General features: G+C 37.1%; 1 protein-coding gene across 1 annotated transcript in view; it reads left to right on the top strand.

The window, feature by feature from the left end:
- ARAP2 (ArfGAP with RhoGAP domain, ankyrin repeat and PH domain 2) overlaps positions 1-24,869 on the top strand; it is a gene marked incomplete at both ends in the record, with an annotated part of 192,262 nt that overhangs the window by 71,855 nt on the left and 95,538 nt on the right. Inside the window, 9 exons of the mRNA XM_079704429.1 lie at positions 1,541-1,740; positions 5,057-5,142; positions 6,137-6,319; positions 8,802-8,976; positions 9,675-9,809; positions 16,958-17,102; positions 19,129-19,231; positions 19,866-20,061; positions 20,262-20,325. Of these exons, the coding sequence (XP_079560555.1) occupies positions 1,541-1,740; positions 5,057-5,142; positions 6,137-6,319; positions 8,802-8,976; positions 9,675-9,809; positions 16,958-17,102; positions 19,129-19,231; positions 19,866-20,061; positions 20,262-20,325 (1,287 nt within the window). The remainder of the gene's footprint in view (positions 1-1,540; positions 1,741-5,056; positions 5,143-6,136; positions 6,320-8,801; positions 8,977-9,674; positions 9,810-16,957; positions 17,103-19,128; positions 19,232-19,865; positions 20,062-20,261; positions 20,326-24,869) is intronic.

The following is a 24,869-nucleotide window of genomic DNA, read 5'->3' as shown; positions in this document are numbered from 1 at the left end:
TGCCCTCTTTTAGCCTAACCAAATACAGTCTGTCCTTTAAGAGCAATCCCTAATTACAATTGCTCCATGATTTCCTAAAAGTAACCTCAGCTCAAAATGTTGCTGAATTTAATGGATCTCATAGCACGTATGATCAAATACCTTAGCATTTTGATACGTGTCTTGTATTATGGCACTCTGGTAATTGCTTTATTATGACAATGAAACAGAAAACTTAATGTGTGTTCTTAATATGTGTTAATAATCTGTAATGACCCTCTGGGTGCACCACTCTCCCAGCACCTCAATGTGTTCATCACCCTGAAAGCTCTTCGAACCCTGTTGTTTGGGGGATTTTATGGAGGTTTCATTTCATAGACAAGATTGATGAAATCCTGGGCCATTGGTGATTAATTCCACCAGCCTCTCTCTCCTTCCCAGAGGTCACGGGTTGAAAGTTCCAAGTCTCTAGTCACATCTTGGTCTGCTGACCAGCTCCCATCCTGAAGCTGTCTAGCCTTCAGCCACAAGCTATCTCATTAGCGTATAAAGGACTTTTATCATTCAGGGTATTCCAAGGGTTTGGGGAACTATATACCAGGAACCAGGGACTAAGACCAAATATCTGTTTTCCATTGTACCATATGGGCTCTGACCAATCTCTATAGAGAAGCAGAAACCACTAAGGAATTTATAAATATTATAGTGATGATGGAACCATGAAGTGATTCAAAAAATATAATCCATGTAGGCCACTCAATTTCTTCATAGATTATGTAGAAAATGTTAATCCTCTATTGTTTTCATTGTCTCTCAAAGCATTTTCATCTTCAGAACAGAAAATTTCAGTATAAAGCATCATTTTGTGGGTCATTGAGTTTGGAGAACTGTATGTAGCACACTTTCTGGCACATTATAAGTACTCAGTAAATATTTCTTGAAAGAGTGAACTGATGTTTAATGTTTTATTCCTTCACTCAGGCACCCAGTAAACACTAAGAATTACATGGCTAAAAATGAGTTAGAATTCTGTTAGAATAGTAATCACTTAAAACTTTTTTGATTTCTCAGTTTCTTAAAGCCATCTGGACATTCTTCTATTTTAAAAACAAGAATCTACTTTTAAGACAAAAAATCAAAATTTCTCATGGGTGTTTTTGATAACTTAGTTTATGACTATGGCATATTTTCTTGGCAAAATAAGCCAATAGTCCTGAAACTCTGCCAGTCTCTTATTATTATGTAACCACTGCTTAGGAAACATGACTTCTCTTTTAAGCTTTTGACCTAACAAGGTGATTTTTATATCCTGATCAGAAAAATGTGTATGTTAATTATGGTTCAAGATAGGTAAACAAAGTCATAAGCAATGTGGAAAGTTAAAGGAAAAAAATAGATTTCTCAATGAGATGATTTTTAACAGAAAAGACCCCAACCGCCTGGAAGGCATATTTTTCAGCAGCTGTTTAATTTATGAGTGAAATGAATATGCAAACTGAACATACTGCTTAATTGGCTTTTACAAGGGAGATCGATAATGCAGAAACGTTAATTGTTTCAGCTTTACAGCCGAGTCTGAAAAAGAGAAACAAGAGTGGATTGAAGCTGTGCAGCAATCGATAGCAGAAACTCTCTCTGATTATGAAGTAGCTGAGAAGATTTGGTTCAATGAGTCCAACAGGAGCTGCGCAGATTGTAAAGCCCCAAATCCTGACTGGGCATCCATCAATCTCTGTGTTGTCATCTGTAAGAAGTGTGCAGGTAATTAGTGATAAGTTATGCTCATCACTGTTTGGCGGCAGATTGGCACTGAATGCTCTTTAGTGTCATATATACTGTGTCCCAGCTAATGGCTATGAAAAATAAAAACAGAGAAAATTTATTACATTTAAATCAAATTTAGAATTATCATTCTAAACTTCTCTTATGCACGACTTAAATATAAAAATTGATTTTTAAGCATGTAATCATTTTTTTGTGCCTACTGGCCCATGTATGGATTTTAAAAAGACCGTGCTGAAAATTTTAGGTTTTGGATGAATGTGTTTCAGAATGCACCCTGAACACGCTTGCTCTTCATATGATTTGTCCCTTTTTCCTCAGTCATATTTTGTAAGATCTATTTTTCACATCAATCTGCTCTGCGCTCTAATCTTGGTTCACCAGATCTGGTATCTCTTATAATGAGAATTTTTATATAGAAGCATTTTCCAGGTGCATTGAAGTTTATGAAAGTAACCAGTACTGTGACTAATTTTCTTCTTGTGATCTTATACCTTACAAACTATTTGACAGCTCCTTGTATTTGGGAGGTAAGACAGCTGTCCAATTGAGTAGAGGGAGTGGACCCTAGCTTAGGTATGCGACCGTGTAGGTCTTGGAAAAAGTTAGCTGCAACCTAAACTTTCCTTCAGCTTTTCAGCTCTACCAGGTACTGTGCTGGTCTGGGAATTAAAATGATCTGTAAGACAAAACATGACATTTCCTGCACAAATATATAAATAGTATTTGCAATAGAGTGTGATAAGGGCAGGAATAGAGTTGAGCACAGGTTTCACTGAGAGAATGCAGAGAAAGAGGACCTCAGAGCAAAGACAGGACAGCTGCTTCAAGCCCTTCAGACTTTTCTAGAGCTCTGTGCTACCACATTTCTCATCGCACTGAGGTAGATGTCCTCATGAGCTAATCACCTACATGAATAGCAACAATAAAAAGCATCAGTTAATCCTCCTTGACTTTGTATTTTTTCCTAACCTCTTCTCCTCTCCAGTCTCATTGGAAGAGATAGTGTTTGTGTTGTTTAAGGCTGCTCTGTCTACATATGTTCCCTTCCTTTCCTCTCTTCTCAGGATCCTCACCCTGTCACTTATTCACTCTCTGTGTAAGTAAAGTTGGTCCTCCATATTCACGGTTCTACATCAAACAATTGTGGATCAAAAATATTTGAAAAAAAAAAGTACTGGATGTTCAAAAAAGCAAAATTTGAATTTGCATGTACCAGCAACTATTACATAACATTTCATTGTATTAGGTAGTAAAAGTAATCTAGGGGATTCCCTGGTGGCGCAGTGGTTGAGAGTCCGCCTGCCGATGCAGGGGACACGGGTTCGTGCCCCGGTCCGGGAAGATCCCACATGCCGCGGAGCGGCTGGGCCTGTGAGCCATGGCCGCTGAGCCTGCGCATCCGGAGCCTGTGCTCCACAATGGGAGAGGCCACAACAGTGAGAGGCCTGCGTACCGCAAAAAAAAAAAAAAAAAAAAAAAAGTAATCTAGACATGAATTAAAGTATACGAGGATGTGTGTGGGTTATATGCAGATACTATGGCCATTTTATACGAGGGATTTGAGCATCCTCGGAATTTGGTATCTGTAGGTGGTCCTGGTACCAATCTGAGATACCGAGGGACAACTGTATTCAACTATGGTTTATTTGGTTCAGCATATAAACTTGCATAATTCTGTTAACACCAGCTTTCTGATAACTTACTATTCTCTTACGTATCATTCTCTGTTCCTTTTTCCTTTCACAGACAAGACACTTTCAAGCGTAGTGGTCTGCACAGGTTTTCTTCATTTCTTTAACTTCCTAGTGTATCATCAGCATCCTGTAATCAGTTTTCGTTTCTCTCACCTCCAGTAAAAATATTTTCACCACAGTTACCAGTGTATTTTACCTCTCAGTTTCTGTGTGGTCAGTTGCTATCTTCAGTGCCTTCTCTGCAGTATTTGACACTCTTGACCAATCTGTCGCTCAGTGACTTTCTGTCCTCCCACAACTTCTGACACACCATTTTCTCTTAGTGTGCTCTTACTACTCTGGTCGTCCTTTTCCAGGTTACTTTTCCTTTGCCTGCTCCTAAAATATGTGTGTTCCCTTGGATTATATCCTAAGCTTTCTTTCACTCTGATGTTCCTGAGTGAGGTTGTCATTTGAATTCAATACTCATTTTTAAGCAGGGGACTCTCACTCTGTTGGAAACTCTACTCTTATAGCTCCTGCTAGATTCTCAACTTGGATTTGCCCAAGATACCTCAAAATTAACATGATAAAATGGAGCTGTCATTGCTGCCCAGCTCATTTCATTAAACTGTATATTCTATATTCCAAATCTTGGTCAGAAGCAATACTATCTACCCTACACTGAAGCCTAAACCTTGAGAGACCCTCTTGACCCTTCCTCTTTCCTTAAAGCCCACCAGGTCCCATCAGTTTTATCTTCTGAATATCTCTAAATCTGTTCTCCACATTATTTCTTTTCCTGCTGCCTCAACTCAGATTCTTTCCTAGGCTACTCCAGCATCCCTTCTTCCTGCATGCTTTTGAGCTTTACTCCTTTTGGTATTGCCTTTCTGTAGTCTCCATAAGTGCAAACCTATGCAGATTCTTGCCATGGGAATTCTAGGGCTTTGTGCTCTGAGTAGTTTCCTTCTCAAAGAATGGAGGAAAGAGTCTGACATATGCCTGAATGCCCAGTAATGGCTGAATGATGATTTATACAGCAGAATTAAATTGATTATGATAGAATGCTGAGCATTCTCTTCCAGGCATAATAGTAGAATAAAGAATCGACTTTAGATTTTTAAGTAGGCATTTATTACAGTTGTAGCTAGTTTTTTTTAAAAGTAAAGGGATGATATCTGTATTTACTCACATATGTATAATTCACACAGACCCATTATAAAATGTTTTCAGTGACCTACAATTTCTAGTTAATTACCAAACAATTTTAAAAATATATATATATATTTATATACACGTACATACATGCACACATACATGCATACGCACACACACATATACACACATGTACATGTATACACACTTTTTAAAAGTGTAATTTTATACCAGTACAGGGTGGTGATGTTGATTTCTGTTATCTTCAGTGTGGTTAATTATGATTCCTGTATGATTACCACCACTACTGTAGGGTGGAAAGTAGGTATTGGCTTGTTTTAAGTTCAAAAGATATATTAATCCACACATACCTATACACGTACATATACACTTTTCTTTTTAAAGGTAAAATACATTTACATACAAATTCCAATAGAAATCAATCGTTTTTTTGACTTCAGGGCAACATAGATCTTTAGGACCAAAAGACTCCAAGGTTAGAAGTCTGAAAATGGATGCCAGCATTTGGAGCAATGAACTCATTGAGGTGAGTCTGACTTGACTGTGGTGGTGGTCAGCAGAGGTCCAGGAGGAGGTGTGCAGTGGGGTGGGGTGGTTACTTTAAGAGCTCTCTGATCAGGTTCTCACCACATTATAAAAATGGCTTATAGCCTGTTTGATAGTAGTAACTTTCTACTTTAACTTTCCAAATGCTTCCTAAATGAGACAGTTATTTTAAAAATAATAAATACAAGGAGCTTTAATACTAATAACTACTCTTAAAGGCTTGGCAGCTTTTTTTTAAGCCAGAATTGACTTTCTTTCTTTTTAACCCAGCATGGATAAAATATCAGAAAAGTGAAGGAAAACATTTGGCAAAATTGACTATTCTTTATCTTGGCCATGCTCTGTCACTAACTGAGATCATGTCTAACTTGCTGTCTCCTGTATCCATTCTCTGCTGAGGTGTCTGTACCACTGTCAACCACGTTAGCCCACCTACTCAGCCATTTTAAATGAATCTGTCTCAATGAGAGCTACCTACAAAAAGTAATATATATACTACCAAACGTAAAATAGATAGCTAGTGGGAAGCAGCCACATAGCACAGGGAGATCAGCTCAGTACTTTGTGACCACCTAGAGGGGTGGGAGGGAGAGAAACGCAAGAGGGAAGAGATATGGGGACATATGTATATGTATAACTGATTCACTTTGTTATAAAGCAGAAACTAACACACCATTGTAAAGCAATTATACTCCAATAAAGATGTTAAAAAAAAAGTAATAATGCTTTTGCTTCAATTTGTGTTGCTTACAGTTTCTTTTCTAGATAATCTTTTACCACTATTATGAGCAGCTAGACTATTTAAAATACAAATAGTATCTGCTTTCACACTCCATCTTCTGGAAAAAGTTGGGTCTTGTATTTTGCATATTTTATACCAAGATATGCTTTAATTTGTCATGTGAGTCAGTTTTCTGCAGATTCAAATACATTTTGTGAATTGATATGTTTTATAATTTTTTTTGATAATTCAGCTTTTTATTGTCATTGGAAACAAAAGAGCTAACGACTTTTGGGCTGGTAGTCTTCAAAAAGATGAAGAATTACACGTGGACTCTCCAGTAGAAAAGAGAAAATACTTTATCACTCAGAAATACAAAGAAGGAAGATTCAGAAAAACCCTTTGGGCATCTCTTACCAAGGAAGAATTAAATAAGGTAACCAATGAAATGTAACAAGAGACATGGATGTTAAGGTCTTTTTAAATATATGCCAAGGGTTTTGAAAAAAAGTTAACTTTTTTGCTATTGCATAAAATTATTGTTTAATTTTATTTCCTTTTGTGAGATTGTGCCATTGGTTTTTTCCCCTTCATTTCACTTGAGGATTCGTTATCAATAGTGAATAAACTTCTGTCCCTAACTGAAGTTTCTATCTGACGTAGGCCCACACCATTTAGAACTTTGACAACTTTCCCCATTTTAGGGACGGGATACTGAACATAACTTCAGCCGGTACATTGTTGACTTGGTATCACCAAAATTAACTTCATTTACTCAATTAATTTATTTTTAAAAGCAGTAGTTTGTTTAGTGCCATTGATTTGAAGTGTCCTTTGCCTTTGGTTGAGTTATTCCAGGTCTTCTTGTGACCATTTTATGTTGCCCTTTTGGCAGAGAATTTGTTAAGCATCCTGCCCCCCTTTCCTTTATTGATTTTTGTGTTTGTTGCTTATGCTTTTGGTGTCATATCCAAAAAATCATTGCCAATACTGATGTCAAAGAGCTTACCACTTATGTTTTCTTCTAGAAGTTTTATGGTATCAGGTCTTATGTTTCTCTTTAATACATTTCAAATTAATTTTTGTGAGTGGTGTAAGGTAGGGGTCCAATTTCATTTTTTTTTTTTGTTTTTTGCACGTAGTTACTCAGTTTCCCAACATCATTTGTTGAAGAGCCTATCCTTTCTCCATTGAGTGTTTGTGGTGAACAGATATTTATTGCACACTCACTCATAGCTGAATTCATTTTTAGGTTCTGGGGATACAGTTGTAGTAAACAGTAGATGTGATGCTTTTATTCATGAGAGTGATCTGCATGCAGGGGAGATTGACCATAAACAGCTTCATGCCAATAAATATACCACAGCAAGTGCAGCATGCTGTGAAGGAAAAGAATAGGGTAATGAGAGAGGGAATGAGAGGAAATACATGGGATTAGATTGTGAGAGCAGTCAGAGGCTATATCCCAGTGGAGGGATGTTAGCTGTTTCACTTTCCAGTATCCTCATTTTGCAGGTGCAGAAAAACTAAGACCTGGAGATGAGAAGGAATTGCCCCAAATCACCTAGCAAATTAGTACAGTCAGGTACAAGAATTTAGGCGTCTTGATTCTGATGTGAAGGAAATTGTAGACGTTAGCTAGACCATGGTAGAAAAGATAAGTACTCTTTTAGTAGTAGATCCTCTAGGCTGGAGCTGTGAATGTGTCCTGAGACTTCTTGGTTGTACACTCTTCTCTGAGCTGCCCATTGGGATAATCAGTGAGTGGTTGTCCTGAAGTTGCATTACAGAGAGCAAATTAACCAGTCATCTGTCCAGGTGCACCATGTCAGGAAGGAGGAATATGGTGAACCCAAGGCTGAGAAGTCAGACGGAATCAGGGTACCAAATCAGAGAGTTCAGAAGCAAATGGAAAGCCAGTAAAGTGAGGAAGCAAGAAGAGGGGATGGGAAAAGTTGTGAAGACAGCTTATTATTTCAAAGGAAAAAAATCATGTTCCAGGAGTTTTACTGTTTGTACAATGATGATGTATATCATGTCAATCATGTCTTATTGTGTCTTGCCTGCTGTTCCTCCTCCCTATCTATACCCCCTTACAAAAGGAAAGATCCTGAATTTGTACACATCTTTCAAATTCCCAAAGCATAACAGTAATTTAAAGATTCCTCACATCCCGATTGCTCTGGAAAATACAGACATACAGACATATATGCATACAACATTCATATGACATAACAAAACATTTAGTGGATACTTCATTACTACATTTGAAATATTTTGAATTTTCTGAGCATCAGCTATTGTCATAGTATGTAAACATACAAAATATCTTCCATGGCAAATATGACGGATTTGAAGATTTGGAACTTCACAGGAACAAAACAATGAATTGAGATTTGGACATCTTCGGTTGAAATTTAAATTCATGCAAAGCAGGCCTTTTTTGTCTGTTGGTTAATTCAGGGCATAATGATTATTAGATTTATTTGTTTAAAAGGAATACAGGGACTTCCCTGGTGGCGCAGTGGTTAAGAATCACCTGCCAATGCAGGGGACATGGGTTCGAGCCCTGCACCTGGAAGATCCCACATGCCATGGAGCAGCTTGAGCCTGCGTGCTGCAACTAATGAAGCCCACGTGCCTAGAGGCCATGCTCCACAGCAAGAGAAGCCACCACAATGAGAAGCCCGAGCACCACAACGAAGAGTAGACCCCCTTCGCCGCAATAAAGAAAGCTCGCATGCAGCAATGAAGACCCAACGCAGACAAAAATAATAAATAAATAAATAAATAAAAATTAAAAAAATAAAAAGGAATACAGACTTCCTCTCATAAATGAATTGGCAGACTTTCACACATTTTAATAGCTAGAATCATATTTTCTTCCCTTAAAAATTGTATTTTCTTTTATTGACTAGGCTCTGTGTGCTGCTGTGGTGAAACCAGATGTTCTGGAAACAATGGCTTTGCTGTTCAGTGGAGCAGATGTCATGTGTGCAACAGGTGACCCTGAGCATAGCACCCCTTATCTGCTGGCCAAGAAGGCGGGGCAGAGTCTGCAAATGGAATTTCTCTACCATAACAAATTCTCAGGTTAGTCCCTATCCCTTCACTAGCCTGATCTCTCCTTATATATCCCCAAGAGAACTGAAGCACGAATCTGTTTGTTTCTCAAATCAGAAAAACCGTCAGAATGAAAAGAAAATGTAATTACCAAAAAGATGGATGATGCTTATTAAGACCCATGTTTTACTTCATTTAAAGGGGAAGTTTAGGCAATAAATCTTATATGTGTCTTTAATTTTATAAATGGGAGATTAAAATAGTTCATCCCACATAATCATTTTCACCAAAATTAAATCTAATTTTCATGCATGAATAATAAATACAACTGAAGTGCTTACTTGCAAGTTTTATGCAAAGTAAAATAAATATCTCTGTATATTTATTCTGCAGTATATTTGAAGTAGTTTTTCTTCTACCTCAAAACTCACCTACAGGGCTTCCCTGGTGGCACAGTGGTCTAGAGTCCGCCTGCTGATGCAGGGGACGCGGGTTCATGCCCCTGTCCGGGAAGATCCCACATGCCGTGGAGCGGCTGGGCCCGTGCACCATGGCCGCTGAGCCTGCGCGTCCGGAGCCTGTGCTCCGCAACGGGAGAGGCCACAAAAGTGAGAGGCCTGTGTACCGCAAAAAACAAACAAACAAAAAACTCACCTACATATTTATAAGCAAAGGGAAAATTGTTTACACTTCAGATTTCAGATGTGTTATTTCTGTAACTTTTCTAGATTTCCCTCAACATGACATACATTCTGAAGGTGGATTAAGTCAAGAGTCCTCCCAGTCCACGTTCCTCTGTGACTTTTTGTATCAGGCTCCTGCTGCAGCTTCTAAACTCTCTTCAGAAAAAAAACTGCTTGAAGGTATCTTTTCTTGCTCCTTTTAGATTTGTTATCTGGTAAAACTTTATTTCATTATCAAAACAATAAGGTTTAAATTTTGATTGTTTTTTTCCCTTAAGATGTTAGATTTGATCTTGCAGTAGAGAAATATTTTTTTGAGGTTTTATAAATGGTTCCAGGCACAGATATTATTTCATGCACTGCAGCAAAGATTTACCACTGGTTTGGAATGCTGAGTGAATTCTCAGCAGAATTCAGTGATATCTACCTCAGGGCCAACCAATTCTGTTTTCAGGATTAAGTGTTATTCCAAAGAAATGTGAAACTTAGCCCCTTCCATTCGGGACAGAAACCTTAACTGGGGAGATAATATAGATAAATGTCAACATGTAGGAAGAACTGACAAGTTTTCAGTACATATTCTGTCAGTATTCTATCACTATATTCTATCAGTTCAGTTTGTCCTGATGATAAGTGTGTGTGTGTGTCTGTTTAAGTAAAATAAAGCTTAAGCATGGTTTCAAAAAAATGATGTGAATTAATTTGATTTAACAACCTATTCTAGGTTTGTGGCATTAATCTTAGCAGAATCATAGTAGGTTTGTGACATTAATCTTAGCAGAATCATCATTTATCCATCTAGCCATTCAGCTCCTTGAATCAGGCCTGTGCTGGGAATTAGGCATACGAAAATGAGTAAGACAGAGGCCTCATGCTCTTGCTATATACATTTGAACTAATTTTAGAAATGTAGGCATGAAAATATAATGATCTCTGTCTCACTGGAGCAAAAAGAATTTAAGAGAGATTAATCTGTACAGGCCAGTTGATGATGGATATTCAGAGGCTTGGGAGCCTGGTTAGTAATTCCCTAGGTGGTAAAATCTAGCTATATTACTCGATCAAAGGAACAATAGGATGAAAAACTAACTTTAGAATGTTAATCTTGATCCTCATGCATTTGAAGTGATCATTTCAGTTAAAGGCTTTATTTCCAAAAAAAATTGTAAACCTAAGCAGAATTGTACTGGGATTAAGTATACTTTATTAGATTTTCCTGTAAACAGTACCTCTCCTTTAGTGAGCATGTACTAAGTGTAAGGCATCGCTTTTTTATGTTCATTGTAATCCTCATGAAAGCTCTGCAAGATAGTTGATATTATGCTGATTTCACATGAACAGTGGAGGAGCTCGACATGAAACGGAGTTTTACATCTGATTTGTGTTATAATTGTTATTGTAAAACTCTGGCTTTGGTGAGTGTGATGGCTGGGTGACACTAGATGGCAGACCATTTTTATTATTTGAGTTTAGGGTTTTTTTGGTTCTTTCAGCAAATGGTTTTTAATGTCTTCCTTTACTCAATCTAACCAATAATAAATAACGAATTTTACAGAGATTTTCTCATCTTCCATTGCTTCTTGTCTGTATTTAACCCTTAAGTAGTCGAAAGTTGAGTGATCAGGAGGGAAAAAGTATCAGAACAATCTGTGAGTTGACGATAGTAATTATTAAAATAATTGAACAACAAGGCAATTAATGTACTTGTTAATAAGCATACAAGCTTTCTAAAATGTTTCTTCTAAATGGTAGGATATCTTGGATCCACCCTTCAAAGAACTTATACAAAGATGAAATAGGGAATTTGAAATATAAGCTTTTCTTCCTAAAGCTTCTCAATATATCATAAGTACTCTGCAGGCTAAAAATAAGCTTTTATTTATTTTTTGGCAATTCTGGTTATAGTATTTAGAGACTTACCAGTTTCTTTTAATATTTCATTGAAATAGATTGTTTTTCTTAATCACTTGAGGACTGAATTGATGTTTTAAACTTGTAACTAAATCATTCTTTCCTTTTTATCTTTTATAAGTTAATTATGGATTTTTGTTGTTAAAATTTATTTCAAAAAACAGAAACCAGTGCATTCTCCATATATGTAATTTAATTGGGGATATTTTCTCATTTTGGAGCATTCGGATTTAAGTAATGGGAAACTGAACTTTTGTACTTTGACCATGCAGCACACAGAAATGATTTCATTGGAAAATAATCTAACGACAAGGTATTCTTTGATGGTCTTCATTTCTTCCATCCAATATGTCTCTCATTTCAAACTCAGGATAGACCATGAATCAGTTGGCTACCCTCCATCTTCACTAACATCATCGTAGCTCCAGCCACCATCCTGTCCTGCCTGGGCTGTAATACGCCCACCCCTATCCCATGCCCCAACCCCGCTTACTTGCCGATATCTGCCCTAGCTTCCCTTCAAACCATTCCCCAAAACAGGCTTAGTGATTGTTGAAAATGTAAATCAGATCATGTATTTCCATCATTCAAATACATTTAATGGCTTTCCATTACAGAGTATAACTCTCTTCCTTATTAAGACCTTAAAGACCTTCTCGTGCCTTCCCCCTTTCATCTCACATCCTTCCTTCCTATTCTGCATGCCTGGCCACACCCGTTTCCTGTCTGTTCCTGCAACGTGCCGCGTTCTTTTCTGCCTCCTCTGGACCTTTGTGATTGCCGTTCACTCTGCAAGGAGCGCACTTCCCCCAGCCTGACTGCTTCTCATCTCTCAGGGGATCATTTCAGTGCTACCTGGTCGGAGACACCTCTTTGGCAGCCCACTAAAGAGTGCACCCACTGTCAGCTCTTCTCTTTCATAGTGTGCTGCTTATTTCTATCATAGCACTCATCGCATGAAAATGATCCCTCCTTCTTTGATTTGTTTCTCTCCCCCTCTGGAGTGAAAGCTCATTGAGGCATCAGCATTTTCTGGTTTATTAAGGATTATCAAATCTCTGGTGCCTAAAACAGTGTCCACACATAGTAGTCATGTGATAAATATTTGTTGAATAAATAGGCATTTCTCTAATCACATTACTACCAGTGTGAAAGCACAGCTGACTTAATATAATTTTTATTGAAGTATAGTTTCTGTACAACATTGTATAAGTTACAGGTGTACCATGTAGTGATTCACAATTTTTAAAGGTTATATTCCATTTATAGTTATTAGTTAATATTCTGAACAAAACACATTTTGTTCAGGAAAAGCCTACTTAAAAATGAAGAAGAAAAAGTCGAACTACCAAGAAACATAGAGTTCTGGTGGGTTTTTTTGTTTTTCTTTTCTGTCAAGATTCTGCAGTGGTGGTACTCCTGTTGAGCACCAGCTTTATGGAAAAACTGAATTATATGGAAAGATTTAGAGAGTAAAGTGTGGTTGTCACCTTTGCCTCTGAAAGCATCTGGACTGTATAACTCCATCAGGGCTTGTCAGGACGGCCATAGAATAGACTGATTAAAAACAAACAAAGAAGTCGGGGAATAAAATGCATGCAAGTCCTTCAGAGAGTTACAGAGGCTTCAAATTGTCAGTTCAGGTTTTCAGGATTTGAAGTTCTTCTAGCCTCTGGTTATGAAGACTGATCTGTATTTTTCTTTTTCTTCCCAATTTAGTGTTCATGAAAGGAAAGATTGATAGCTCTTGTTAAACCGAAGCGTAGAGCTGAATAATAGCATCCTGATTTTGTTTTCTGTTTTCTCCCCTCAACTGTATTATTTTCCCTTGGTATCTTACCTTGATTTGTTGACACAGCATTTGATTTTTAAAAAGAAAGTGGTTGATACGGTTTACTAGAAATTCTCTATTAACTGTTTATATTTTATTTTATAGATTAGCATTGAGGAATTTTGAAGGTCTTTTGTTCTATAAATACCTAACTCGTATAGTTTAAAAATGTTTCTCCAAGGCTGTAATACATTTATTTTAGATCAAAAGGATTCCTAGTGTGTATTCCTGTCTTCTGTGAACACTGAATGCCATCAGTTGAGGAAATTCTTCATCAGGAAACAACTTCATGGTTTCAAAAAATAATAGTTTCGTCTTAACTCTCATACATTTATTGTGCACATATCTATTTGAAGGTATGACCTCTGCTGTACCCTGATGCATTTAAAAAATGTACATACATGCTTCAAGCATGTAACAGGCACAGAGAGGCAGTTTGTGAAGTAGATAAAAGGGTAGCTTCCCTAGTTGACTGCCTGGGTTTTACCCCCAGCTCTGAGGCTAAGTACTTGTGTGATGTTGGGAAGGTCAGTCAACCAGCTTGTGCCTGTGGGCAGGGTATAAGGAAAGGGGTATGTAGTAATACAGCTGACCTAACTGGGTTGTTCTGAGGATTCAGTGAGTTAATGTGCATAAGATGTGTAGAATAGTGTGTGCCACATGCATATGATGATAAGGGGGTGAGGAGGAGGAGGAAGAGTAGCAGAGAGGCTATCCATGTACACAGCTGCTTCTGGTTTCCAGTGAGCCTTTGAGTTTAGGTATATCCTACAGGTGGTAGCTGACAACCAAGCTGCCCAGCTCTGTTACAGTATCTACATCACTTCATAGGAGTATTTCAGTAGGTCACCTCTGGAGTTCTTTAGTTGTGTGTGAGTAAATTCCAGTAGTGTTTTTCTTCCCTGATCTAAACGTCAAGGTTGAATAGAAACAGAGAACAACCCCTCCAGCCAGTCCAACCACCATACACACAACCTTTTGTCTAGTAAATACCTTGTGTCCTCAGAGTTGCCCATTCTGTGCACCATCTGGTGGACATCTTCTGGTAACTGATTAAAAAGTAAGACTTCTGTAGCAGAGAGGGTGTCCTGTCTGAATAAGCCCAAGCAGACCAATGCCATCCAACGTAATTTTGTTAAAGCTTTTTGTTGCTTCCCAGATGAATAGAAATGTCAGGATTTACTATCACAGCTTTGTTATTATAAATCCTCAAAGGTAATATCTGTGCATACTTTGTTTGACCTCTGGCCTGTTTTCATTTATAAAAAGGAAGCTCATCAAGGGTTATGGTGATGATGCTACAGGATTAAATCTCCTCAAGCCCATATTTCTAACTTACAGTGAGCCTGTACTCACCTTTTAAAACAGATCTGTCATTTGTTTCCCATTAGAATTAAGATAATTATATTCTGCATTTACATTTATTTTATGCATCATGCATTTGGCACTTTTTGTTTAAGACCTTCCAATGGCTCCCACTTGTCTACGGGTACAAACTCCTGAACACCTCTCATGTAAGACTCCCGGGGCCTGGCCTCTGCCATGAGCCTTCAGTCTCGTTTCCTAAGTCCTAACTTTACATGTAATCTCTTTCTTTGGCCAGGTAGGTTTTTGGCAGTTTCCTCTTTCTATGACTTTCCTCCCACAATTTTTTCTGAGAATTATGGAAGGACTGTAGCTCAGAAAGCATTTTTTGCTGCTTTAGAAACATCCTTTTCAGTCATAAATGACTATTTCAAAAGCTGTATTTTTGTTTGAAGTTTTTTTCTTACGACTCCAGTTTGAGGGTAACTTCCCTCCAAGAATGGGTCTAACCTTTGAAGGGTCCACCTCAGGATGATGATGAGAGAGACAGAGCTCTCACTAAAGTATAGGCAGTTACCTCCTTATTCTGAAGACCAACTGCTATTTTCTGCCCTTGTTTTATTGGATCTCTTTCTATATTTAATGTTGGTATTTTTTTAAATTTTTTTTTTTGCGGTACACGGGCCTCTCACTGCCGTGGCCTCTCCCGTTGCGGAGCACAGGCTCTGGACGTGCAGGCCCAGCGGCCATGGCTCACGGGCCCAGCCGCTCCGTGGCCTGTGGGATCTTCCCGGACCGGGGCATGAACCCGTGTCCCTCGCATCAGCAGGCGGACTCCCAACCACTGCGCCACCAGGGAAGCCCCGCTTTCCTGTTTTATACACCGTCTCTTCTCATTTTCTTCATTGCTTTCATGGACACTTCTATATCCATTGTTCCCTAAGTTCCCTAAGATTTTATCCTTGGTTACTGTGTATTTTCAACCACTAGCTGTATGCTAAAGACTTTCTGGTCATTGAGGCCTTTCCTTGTCCTGAAGATGCAAATTCATGGGGTGATCTGCCTAATAGGTGTTCCTACTTGGATTTCCAGGGGATAGCTCTCATTTCGCATATATCAAAGGAAACTCAGATTACATGCACTAAAACTGTTTCTATTTTATTTTCTTGTAGAAAAAAGTAAACATTTCTGCCCACCTTGTAATCGAAGCTAAAAATGATACAACCATTAATAAATTCTCCCTTACTCCCTTCATCCCATCAATACATGTTGTATCCCTTTAAAACACACAGGGGCATGTATGCATTTCTCTCTCCCTTTCCTCCCTCTGTCTCCTGTCTCTCTCTATTGTCCCCCATCCTTTCCCATCATTCTGTCTCCCCCCTCCCCCACCCATTATCCTTACTACTACTGTCCTGCTTTGGATGATCTTCATCTTTCACTTAGACTTCTTTTGACGGTGTCCTAACTGGTTTCCTGCCTCCAGCCTCACCTTCTCACATCCATTTTCCACAGGAAGGAAGTGTGTAAAATTTAAATCTGGAATTTTCTTCTGCTGGAACCATTTCAGTGGCTCACCATCAACTGTAAAATCAAAGCTCAACAAACTTTTCTGAAAAGGGCCAGATAGTAAATATTTCAAGCTTTGCAGGCTAGATGATCTCTGCCACAAGTCGTCTCTGCCCTTGTAGCAGGAAAGCAGCCCCAGAAAATCCATAAATGAATAGGTGTGGCTCTTTTTCAATAAAACTTTATTTACAAAAACAGGTGTTGATCTGGATTTTGCATGCAGGCCATAGTGTGCTGAATTCTTAACAAGATGAATTTCAAATCCCCTAAACAGGGCATTAAGAGCATTGTGGGGTCTGACCCCTTCTTTCTTTGCTCACCTACCTCACATCATCCACAGTCTTACTTTTTCCCTCCTACAATGTACTAATTACCTCCTACATTTTTCCCTCCTAATATTCTGTACAGACATTAGTCTTTGCCATTTCAGAGTTGTTTTGCAGCGGTCTCTTTATGGATCTTCTTGTTTCTCTGGTCATCAGTGTCATAGTTGTTTTTGTCTTGTATGTCCCTGGCTACTAGATTGTAAATTTTTTTGAGAGCAGGGAGTGTGACAACTTTTTATCCCATGCAGCAATATCATGCTCTTTACACAAAATAGGAAATTAATACATTTATTTATTTGAATCCAGTCATTATTTAAAACCACATATTTTAAGATTTGATTTATGGTATAGCTCAATTTATTTTTTGTTTTGTTTTAAATTCCTAGAGACAAATAAAAAGTGGTGTGTTCTGGAAGGAGGCTTCTTGAGTTACTATGAAAATGATAAGTCTACCACGCCTAATGGCACCATTAATATCAATGAAGTTATCTGCCTGGCTGTACACAAAGAAGACTTCTGTTTAAATACTGGGTAGGTCTATCATTAAATGGTTAGGAGTTGAAAGTATTTTCTGGTATGTATCATACCAGGTAATAAGGATTTTATTATCATTTCACTTCAGTTGCTTCTTTTAGAAGAGTTTAATGGTTTCTTGAAGCCTACTCATTTTTCAGCTTCTGAAAGTTCCTTAGGGAATTCCCTAAAAAGTGGAAAAATTTAAATATTATATTAGGTAATATGAAAGGCTGACATGTTTGCATCTAATTTTAAGTAAGTTTATGTCATTCCATTCTTGAATCCCATAATTTTTATGACTTATTCATTATTTAAAATAGTGGACTGGTGACAAAATTTATGCTTTCATTAAATGTATCATGGTTAAAAGAGCTGACAAAAAATTCAGTGGTTTGTTCACAATAAAATAAAATATTAAGCATATTGAAATACTAAATTCCTTAAGATCTACTTTGGCATTTTTATGGTCTCAAAAAAGTTTTAATTAAAAGAGTAAGCATTTTTTATTTAATATGTTTGACTTACAAAATAGTTTAATAGGATTCTGTGAGGACTTTTGGAAATTGACCCTCTAAAATCTTTGGTGTGAAAGTTTCTTTCACATTGTGTCATGTAATTAATGAAAAAGTATGAATACTAAAATCTGAAAAAACCAGTTTTATAGGAGCATAGTATTTTAATAAAAAGTTTATGTGAGAAAAGGAAGAGATTTGTAAAGCTATGTTATTTATATAAAATTGCATGAAACGTATTACTGTTATCACATAATGACCAATATATACTAGTTGAAATGACTGTTGTTTTCTAGTAAATCTGATTTGATTCTTTTATGTGAACAAAACTGGTTATTAGTTGATTTGTTTTTGTTTTAATCTTAATAGTGCTTTTACTCTAAATGAATGATCAGTTTAACATGGCTTACTATGGAATATTAAGTGCATTCTATTTATTAAGTTGCTTAAATAATTTTACATTAGCATATAATCATATTCAAAAATAAAACATTCTTGATGGAATGTTACTGATACAAGTAGATATACAGGAGAAAGCATCTGTAATGAGATGTGGTTAAGAAAATAATTGCTACCGCCAGATTCTCAATTGCCTTCAATAGCATATTACAGAATTTTAAATCAGTAATGTAGCCACTAAATAATCATACGGATTTGTATTTTAGGAAGAGAGCTGACTGAAGTGATAAAGAAGAGGTTGGAGGGAGAGAGACTGTAATTACTGAAAGTTTAGCTAGAGGAAGAAATAATTAAAAAGGAAAACAGTGGGTTGAGAGACTCTTAAGATTGAACTGATAACATTAAATGTCTGACTGAATGGATGAAGATCTGATGTCAAGGGGAAGAATAAATTAGACTCCAAAGTTTTGATCTTGTTGATGAGGTAGATGGTGATGCCTCTAAATTGGAATATGAAGGAGATACAGTAGGTTGGGGGTGAGAAAGAGGAAGAAGGAAGATGAGTTTGGTATAAGGTATTTTGAGTAATGGCAGAATATATACTTAGCATGTTCCAAGAAATACTTGGAGCTGTGGATGAGGAACAGAAGGAAAAATTCAGGGCTTGGGATGTTACCCTAATTTTATCTATGGTAAGGAGATGAAATTTTGGCATAAGACAAGATGATGGAAGGAAAATTTGTGAAGTAAGACAAGAAGAGAACTAATTAGAGAACTGTTTGGACAATGTTTGTGTTGAATTAGGGGGTCAGAATAAATCAAGAAGGAGTGGTCTGAGAGGGAAGAGGAGACAGAAGACAGCCTTTGTCACATCAGGGCATCGACAAAATCATGCTGTAGAGTGATTAGTCAGAATAATATTCCTTTTGTCTGATCCAGTGTGTTCTATTTAACTCGTTTGAATAAAATATAAGCCATCAACAGAAAAATATGGTAGGTAGGGGGTAGATAGATTTCACACCATTATTCCATTTTCAAAAGGAATTTAATTAAAAACTGGACCTTTGTATTATTTTTCTCATAAAAGCCAAACATAACCAGTGGTATCTTTTTATTCTTGTGTGCTGTAGGCCCATCTTTACCTTCGAGATCTATTTACCCTCAGAACGTGCATTTTTATTTGGAGCTGAAACATCTCAAGCTCAAAGAAAATGGACAGAAGCAATAGCCAAGGTATTTAAATATTGTTTTATTACCTAAATCCAGAGAAGATTCGTAACCTTCAGAGGTCCATGAAAATTTTATACAGGATTCTGGGAAGAATGTCCATACTTCATTAGGTTTTCATATGTTGTAGTCAAAAGAGGTTAAGAGATACCTCCCTAGATCCTTAAGCGGAGAAGAAATTAATGTAGGATCTTGGACAAATCATTCTTCAAATTAAGGCTGTGCTTTGATGATGGAGATCTTTTCAATGTTGTAAAGTCATTTTTATGTATGTCTTTTTATAGGTAGATATCTTATTCATGGTATACACAAAAGGAAAAGAACAGATTCAGTAAAAGATACAAATGAAGACAAACATTGAAGGTTGACATTTTGAAAAATGCCACAAATCAACAAAAAGAATGTCTTCCTATTTCAAATCTATATATAGAAAAATGGCTTAAGATGCTGCCATTTGAAATTGCATTATAGCTCTTCAGTTTTAAGACTGATAGCAGGTTTACATAATTGTTTTGCAATCTGGACTCCTAAATCTTTAAAATAGAAAAACAAATTTTTCCACTTTCCCTCCTATCTGTAGCTATGTAAGGGATTTCCTATTTCCACTGTCTTTACTACTTTTTTGTATTTGTTTTAACAGCATTTTGTTCCCTTTGTTGGTGAAAACTTAACAGAAGCTGACTATGATTTGATTGGTCAACTCTACTACAAAGACTGCCATGCCCTGGATCAGTGGAGAAAAGGCTGGTTTGCTCTGGACAAATCTAGTTTGCGTTTTTGCCTTCAAATGCAAGGTCAGGAGGATAGAATGCACTTAAGAAGACTGCAAGAACTAAGTAAGTGTGTTTTTTTTCTCTCTCTCTCTCACTTTATATTCTGCACACAATTCTTTATTGTACATGGAAGTAGTAGATTTCACATAAAATTATGATGGCTCACTCCCAAACATCATATGACTGACTCAGTAGTCTTTAAGGGTATTTAGTGTAATGTTTTTTAAAAAAAATATGTTCATGCTTTTCTTCTTTCCCTTCAGCAATTAGCACAGTACTTCAAAATGGGGAAAAATTGGATGTCTTGCTCTTGGTAGAAAAAGGGAGGTAAGTGCATTTTTGCTTTTTACTCTTTATCTCTACAGCTCTAGGGAGTTGAGTATTCTGGTTATCCTCTTGGAGGAGAACCCATTATTTCACAGCCTGTTGGAAATTTTCCGAATCGTACGTGTGTGTGTGTGTGTGTGTGTGTGTGTGTGTGTGTGTGTGTGTGTTCTCTTTAGTAGAACGAGTACATCGAGAAGCTTGCATATTTTTATATTCATTAGGAGAAACTCAGTATGATCAGTTATTAGAGTTTTCTACAGACCTTGATCCCTTTGCAACATTCACATATAAGTATTTGGAAGCACTTTGGCAGTTGTAAATATGTTTTCAGTGTAGTTATATGATGGCTATAAATAATACCCTGAATCATGCATAGCTAAAACCTGATTTCTCGAATTTATTCAGTTTTTCAATAAATATTAAACTTCTACTGTATATCAGGAACTGTTATAGGTATTGGGGATACAGTGATGAATAAAACAGATATGGTCTCTGCCCTTATGAAGCATCTACACTAGTGGGGGAAACACAATATAAGCAGACCAAAAAAAATGGCATAGTATTGTGTCCCTTAATTTTAAATGCTTGAAAAAAATAAGGTGAAGAGAGTGCACCTGATGGAGCAGTGTTCTCTTCTCAATAGGGTGGTAAGAGAAGGTATCTTTGATCAGAGATTTGTATAAAGAAGCAAACCGTCAGCAGTCTGAATAGAATGTACCAGGCACAAAGTCAAGGGTATTTTGAAGACCCCAAGGCTGTGTTGTGCTTGGAATGTTCAGGGTCTTCAAGGAAGCTGCTGTGGCTGGGGAAATTTGAATGAGTGACAGTGGGAAGAAATGATTGTGGAGATATCCCTGGGCCAGAACATATAGGGCCTTACAGGCCATGATATGTAAAAATGATTTGAATTTTATTCTAAGCGTGATGGGAAGCTGCTTGATTTGAGAGCCAGGAAGTGGAATCATCTGACTTATGTTTTTAAATGACTACTGTGATTCAGATGAATAGCTTTTGGAGGACAGGAGTGAAACTGAGCATCCAGGTAGGATGACGCTGCAGAGGCCAGGCAAAACGTGACTTCCTAATGACATAGTATTGAGTGTAGGATCTACTGTGAGGGTGGAGGTGAGCAGGTCTGTTGATGGATTCAATGACTCTGAGAGTCAAGGATGACCCCAAAGTTTTTGGCCTTAGCATTTATATAAATGATGAATGGTGCTGTTTTTTTGAGATAAAAAGTACATGGAGAATAGAGGTAGGATACTAGTAAGTTTAGGGTAGTAGGCCAAGAATTTGGTTTTGGAAATAATAATTTTGAAATGTCTGTTTGAAAGCAAAGTGGAGCTGGTGAGTGGGCATTTGGATATACAAGCCTGGAATTAAGTGGAGAGGTTGCAGCTGGAGATAAAGATTTGAGTCATCAGCATTTTGACTTATTTATTTAGCCAAGGAACTGGACAGATTCACCAAGAGAAGGACTGTAGATAGAAAAGAGACAAGGATGTAGCCCCAGGGCCTCCAATTTTAGAGGAGGAATGATCTAGCAAAAGAGCCTGAGAAGGAGCAGCTAGAGTCATATCACAACAATTAGGAAGAACAAATTGTTTTCTCTTGATGTTTCATTATTTGCTTTCAAATCCCTTAATTACATTAATTCAGAATGTTTAGTTCCACAAGAGTACAGGATCATTTGTAAAAATATATGTAATGATAATATAAAAATATAGCTAAATCAGCCTTCCCTCTGGTGAATTTCCATGCTGGTGACAAGGATAATGACTTTGAGTAGTTATCTGAACCTGTCTTTTCTTGAACTTCGTAGGAGAATATCAACAGCTTTAGACAGCAAACATATTGCTGATTAGATACTTATGTCAGAGTGTGTTTTTTAACTTACAAACATAGTTAGGATTTTATGTTTTTACTTATTTATTTCTGGACTTACAATGGTCAGTGATGCTTTAGATTCTGATTTTCAGTACCAGATAATAGTTATACTGTTCTCTCAGAATCCTGTTACGTACATGTTCAGAAATGATAATGAGACAGTGGATAGTATTATGGCATTAAAGTACTAGCACAAATGTACTTTTTATAGTCATCTATTAATGTTTATGGAATGCCTGCCGCCTGTTATCTACACGGCAGGAAAAAATGGTCAGCAATACACATTGCGTGTCTGAGCTCACAGAGCTCATGTTCTTAAACAAATAAGAAAGCAGAAACTTGCTAGTGGAATTTATTGTATTTATTATATGTATATATAATTTTTTCTAAATCAGGTTACTATAGCCAAGGTATTTTTCTATCATTTTTAGTCTATAAAGGATTTGCCCAGTTGTACCTAGATTTTAATTAAAATGTACCAAATGTGGGTTAGTGATATTCAATTTTAATTTTTCTTTAGTGCTTACTGCATGCAGTGCACTCCCTCATGAATGCTAGATAAGGAAGCCAGAAGACTAGATGTTGTGTTACTTTGTGACATCTTGACCTTTCCCCTGGGCAACAGGAATCAGGAGGTGAATTCAGATACACTCTGAGTTCATGGAATAGTTAAAAACTAATAGAATTCCAAAATAATGGTCAAAGCTGTGTAATTTTGTTTTTGATAATTTAAAGTTTTTAATCTACATGTGTTATCAACTAGTTACGCTGAAAGCATTTTTATGAAAGGAAAGAACAGAGAATGTGTCAGGAGGAGAGTAGGAGAAATACAGGGGCAAATATAAAACTAAGGTATTTTCCTTGGATCTCTTTGAATAGCTGCCATACAAAGGCACCATTTGAAAACAACTATGTTTATCACATGCTTATATCTTGGTTTCATTTGCTTTCCCTGTTTTCTTCAAGTCAATAATATTCAGATAACAATAATACAATGACACCAATGTATAGAACTTACCATATACTAGCCACTATTTTAAGCACTTAGCCTTCCAGTGCCTATTTGATATTGAGGACAGTAATACATTTTGACATCAAGGTAAGGTCGTTTTTTAACTTAACAACCTAAATATTTCTTCTTTTTAAAACAAGTGTTAAGTATTAATTTACCAATACTTTTGTGTAGATCACTCTCAAGAATTGTCATCAAATGTACTAGAAGCCTGGATAAATAATATAAGTCACTAGAAATTAAAATTTCAACATTTTATTAGAAAATAAAAATTTTATTAGAGAACTTAAAAAGTTATTTTATTAAAAAAATGTATCCATACAATGCTTACATAATTAAAGATGAAGCAGAAAGAAGAAAGGTTAGAAGTGTGAATAAAGAATCAACCTGGGAGATGGTTAGTGCACTAGGTTGTAATCTTTGATGTAACAAAGAGCCTGCAGGTGTCCAGAGCACCTTGTGTGGTGCTGAACAGGGACCCATATGTCTATATATTTATACACACACATTCACACGTGTGTGTACATATATGTGGATATGTATATACATATGTAAATAAACGGACTTGAGATAGGGAAAAATGGAAAAAGAGCAGGTCTGGGAGAGAGCTGGGGAGATAATGAGTTTGATTTTCGACATATTGAACATGAAATGCTTATAAACAGCTAAGGAAAAGTTGCTCGGAGGGAGTTATATTTATGGATCTGACAGTCCTGATTGGTTAATGGGGTGGGGATATAGATTTTGGAGTTACCCACATATAGAAGAAAGAAAGTGAAATCACCTAGGGAGAGTCTACAGAGTGAGAAGGGAAGAAGTAACATGTGGGAGCCTTGGTGAATACAGGTCAGTTGGAGGTGGGGATGGTTGTCAGAGAGGAATAGCTATCGTGGGGTGTAAAGCTAGTTTATCCAGAGAGTGAAGCAGGAGACCAAGAGAGAATGTGGCACCAAGCCCGGGAAGAGCGTGTTTCAAGAAGGAAGGAATAGTCAAAAGTGTCAGGTGCTATCTGATGAGGACAGATACTCCATTGGTAAGTGACAGGGAGTCCATCTGGGGACTCTGTGGAGAACAGAAGTGATAAAGCAGAAACTGGATTAGAGTCGGGCTGGGAACAGGATCAGATTAGAAAACCAGTTGGTCTAGGATGTCTGGAGGTTAATAGGATTAATGAGGTGAAAGGGATTTGACCCAGGAAGGGAATGTATGTGCAATTTTGTTTTAGATGGCTTGAACTTGTGCCATCTAAAACATTTTGATGGAGCAGAGATTTAAAGAAAAAAAGGAGAAGAGTGAAGGTATAAGAGAGAGGACAACAGGACAGGTCCCTCAATTCTAACAGGAAGAAAAGAGGAATTGATGGATGGTTTTGGCTGTTGGTAGCTTTCTAGATTTGGTGGTGGGATGTTGAGAGAGAGACCAATCTGTTGGTTTTCAATCAATCTGCTGGTTTTCAGTTGTTTTGTGAAGTAGAAAATAAGGATGACTCCTGAGCTTTTGGCCTGGGTGACTTTATGAATGGTTTTATCACTTACCAAAATAGGGAATATGTACTGTACTTCTCTCCCAGTACTCAAACAAAGCCAGTTAATTATAGATGTAATGGTTTAAGGTCTTTTTTATTATCATGTAAAAATAAGAGAAT

The sequence above is a fragment of the Hyperoodon ampullatus genome (genome assembly GCF_949752795.1).
Source record: "Hyperoodon ampullatus genome assembly, chromosome: 1".
Lineage (NCBI taxonomy): Eukaryota > Metazoa > Chordata > Mammalia > Artiodactyla > Ziphiidae > Hyperoodon > Hyperoodon ampullatus.
The sequence above is the reverse complement of the archived record's forward strand: the minus strand, read 5'-3'. Positions and strand labels throughout refer to the sequence as shown.